Source organism: Rhagoletis pomonella, unplaced genomic scaffold, assembly GCF_013731165.1.
Source record: "Rhagoletis pomonella isolate Grant_MI unplaced genomic scaffold, Rhpom_1.0 Rhpom_scaffold_15306, whole genome shotgun sequence".
In the NCBI taxonomy this organism is placed as follows: domain Eukaryota; kingdom Metazoa; phylum Arthropoda; class Insecta; order Diptera; family Tephritidae; genus Rhagoletis; species Rhagoletis pomonella.
In genome coordinates, this window is record NW_023473830.1 from 1 (window position 1) to 3655 (window position 3655).

Consider the following 3655-nt stretch of genomic DNA (forward strand, 5'->3'; position numbering starts at 1 on the left):
GAATTTAGTGTTTTCGTTGATCTTCAACGATTTCATCTTCTCGATTATTTCCGTTGTATTTGTAATAGTATATTTATTGCGTAGATCCAGACTATCCTTCAGCAGCGTCTTTAGGTGCCTGGAAAGTCTGTATCCGGGAGCAGACTTGTAATTAATGATAGGTCTCATCGGGGTGCCTGGTTTGTGTGTCTTCGGCAAGGCAATCAACGGAGGGACAATCGGGTTCATAAGTGTTAGTCTATATGGTAGATTATCCTTTATTATGGTTGTGCTTTTCTTTATGGTATTCTTTATTGCTGCTTGGTATTCTTCAGTGGGATCTTTTCCCAATTTATTGCACCCTATTTCAGTTATTAGATTTTCAGTTTTCTCTATGTAATCTTTTTTATTAATTAATACGGTGGTATTGCCTTTGTCTGCTTTTGTGGTTATAACATTGTTTGCCCTTAGCTTTTCTTTGAGCCCTTTTATGGTTTGGTTTTCGTTCTTCTGCTTCCTAGTTTTCTTGGCATTTATGTCTTTTTCAATTATGTGCCGACATATGTGTCTGGCGTGCTCCTGTTCTTCAGTTGGAAGCCGTGATATAATAACTTCAGTATCCACGATAGTTTGTTCAAGTTCCCTCTTTCGGTTGTAACTTTCAATGTTGCGTTTGAGGCCTTTTTTTAATAGTTCTGCTTCTTGCTCATTGATGTAAACCTCCGTCAAGTTTACAAATCGGGAGTAGAATTTCTGTTCTGCATCTTTCATGATTTTGTGGTTGCTTTGCTTCGTCCTCAAGTTAACGAGTTTCTTGTTCAACCTTTCATACTTCTTTTTCATGAGTTTTTTATTATTGGCTTTTATTTTCTCTATTATTTCCATCAGGGTTTGGATTGGCAGATGCTCCGCTAACTGTAGGTAGATGGCCAATAGCTCCGCATTTGTATGTTCCTTTTTGGCGTGCAAGTTTTTTAATTCACATTGGATGTAGTTGTTCTCGGCTCTCCTAACAATTTTCTGACTCGCTGCTGTTTTTGATTTCGGTTTCATTTGTGCGTACTTTGGTATAATATTCATAGCAATACACTGTTTATTAAACCAAATATTGGCGTTTGTGTTGTTGATCTTCAGTGAACGTCGTTGGTATACAGTCAATAGTAAGTTGGTTTTGGAATAATAAGCCGTCAAATGACATGCTAAATAGTACAAAGGTACATTATTACCTGCTCCTGACATTATTTTATGTTACTTACCGGAATTAGTGAAAGTGGATTTTGTGAAATTGGACGAACATTGTGTTATTAATACTATGACAGAGAACGCAGTATACGTCGCATGAATATGCGGATATTCACCTAATTTACGGTGAAGCTTGCTGTAATGCCAGAGCTGCTCAAAGGCTCTATGCAGAGCGATACCCCAATCGTCGACATCCGGGTCGTGAAGTATTCGCCCGGACCCATAGAGAAATATATGAAGGTAACTGATTTTTACACCTTTCTTGTTTGCTTGCTTGTTGATTAACATTTTTCACTTTTTTAAGGTCGCATACCTGGAAGGCGTGGCGTGTTGAAGTTGTGTTAGAGGAAGTGGAACTAGGTCCATCGACTTCAGTGAGAATGATGGAAAGACGGACGGGAATACCAAAAACTACAGTTCACAAAGCTTTAAAAGACCAACGATTTCATCCCTACCACATTCAACGTGTTCAGGCTCTACAAGAAAGAGATTACCTGTCGAGGGTTAGATTTTGCCGTGAAATGTTGCGAATGCATGAATCAGACCCCAACTTTTTTAATAAAATAATTTGGAGGGATGAATCATCATGCAAACGTGATGGTTATTTTAATTTACATAACCTTCACAGTTGGCAGATAGACAATCCTCACGAAATGAGAGAAGATCGTTCGCAGTACCGGTACAATATAAATTTATGGTGCGGCATTTTTAACTGTCAGATATTGGGACCTGTGGAACTGCCGCCAACGCTCAACTCTCACAGTTATTTAGAGTTCCTTCAGGAACGGCTTCCAACTATTTTGGAAGATGTACCCTTAAACCTGCGGCGAAGACTATGGCTTCAAAATGACGGGTGCCCTGCTCACTGCGGGCGTGAGGTAAGAGCTAATTTAGACGAAACTTACCCTCGCCGATGGATTGGATGATATGGGCCAATCACCTGGCCCGCTCGATCACCAGACCTGAATCCATTAGATTTTTTCCACTGGGGCTGTCTTAAGGACAAAATTTATTCAAAACAATTCAAAACGAAGAGCATTTGCGGGAACAAATAAATGGAGCTGCTGCTGAGATAGCCCAATTGAGTTTAAGATCTCTAAAAGCGTCTTTTCTTAAAAGGTGCCGAGCTTGTATTAGAGTAGAAGGTCGCCAATTTGAGCATATTTTTTCAATAAATGAATAAATTTTTCTTCAAACAACTCATGTATATCTTATTTCACGTGAACCCATCCTTCACACAAAATATTGATAGATATAGCCCTTGTTATAGACTCTAGTCCGAATTCCGGTAAGTAACATAAAATAATGTCAGAAGCAAGTAATTATGTACCATTGTACTATTTAGCATGTCATTTGACGGTAACAAGAGCAAATTCAATTTAAATCTATTAAATACATTCTAGCGTGTCTCAGTCCTTTACACACAAAAGCGGCTATAACTTTTTTTTCTATTCAAAACAGTAAGTGTGGCACCTTTCTGAAATCTTTATTAAATGAGCAATTTTTTTATGTAATGTAAAGTTATAGCTCAGTACATTTTTTTTCACCCGAGATAGTCAAAGTTGGGGAAGAAAATATCAAAAATATAAAAATCCAGAAATAGTCCTAATTTTATGATGGTTCCTTAATATATTTTAACTACATTGCATTTGGGTATGGAGAGGCAACTATCTGGAAGTATTTTACATAAAAAATTTACTAAGTATTGCCCGGTTTGTAGTTGCAGTTAAAGAAAACACATGAAAAGGCACGATTTTTTTTAAATTCGAAAAAATTTAAATATTTAAAAACGGTGACACTTTTACCTGAAAATTTTTTGTTTATCAGTGAGCTCACCTGCCCACCTACCTTCCCCTAAAGTTTGGCACGTTACTTCTGGGACACCCTGTATATTTCCATATTTTCTAATATATTCAATCTTTGTTAAATATTATGTTACCAGGCTAGTCTGATCTATGTTTTTAGTGCGAATGAAAACTGGGACAACTAAGCGGCCTTTAGGTGTTAGACTAGGCGAACATGAAGCAGATATAAGAAAACAAAAAAGCAGTACAGCATTATCACAACACATCATAACAAGTGGACATACAGCTGATTTCGCAAACACAAAGATTATCGACAAAGAAAGAAGGGAGTCAACCCGATACACACTAGAAAGCCTTAGGATAATGCAAAGAAGGAAAAAGACAATGAACAGAAAAGAAGAAACGGACAACATTGCGGCTGCTTACATTTCTTGTTTATGATTACAAATAAAAATGTTTATTATTTTAGTATTGACAAAGCTACCACAAAAGATGGTACAGATGCGCTGTATTTAGGTGTTAATCAAAGTTCTTAAACATTGTGAGTTGTTTGTCCTCAAATTGTTGTTTTTATATAATTTGTAATTCCATATATGTATATGTATGTTTGTATGCTATATTCATTAATT

General features: G+C 36.8%; 1 protein-coding gene across 1 annotated transcript; it reads right to left on the bottom strand.

Moving 5' to 3' along the window:
• Nucleotides 1-28: 28 nt before the first annotated feature.
• LOC118757204 lies at nt 29-1059 on the bottom strand (the record flags this gene model as incomplete). The annotated part of the gene is made up of 1 exon (XM_036491935.1): nt 29-1059. A coding segment is annotated over exon 1 (1031 nt), but the record flags the coding sequence as incomplete, so codon positions are not given.
• Between the last annotated feature and the right edge of the window lie 2596 nt (nt 1060-3655).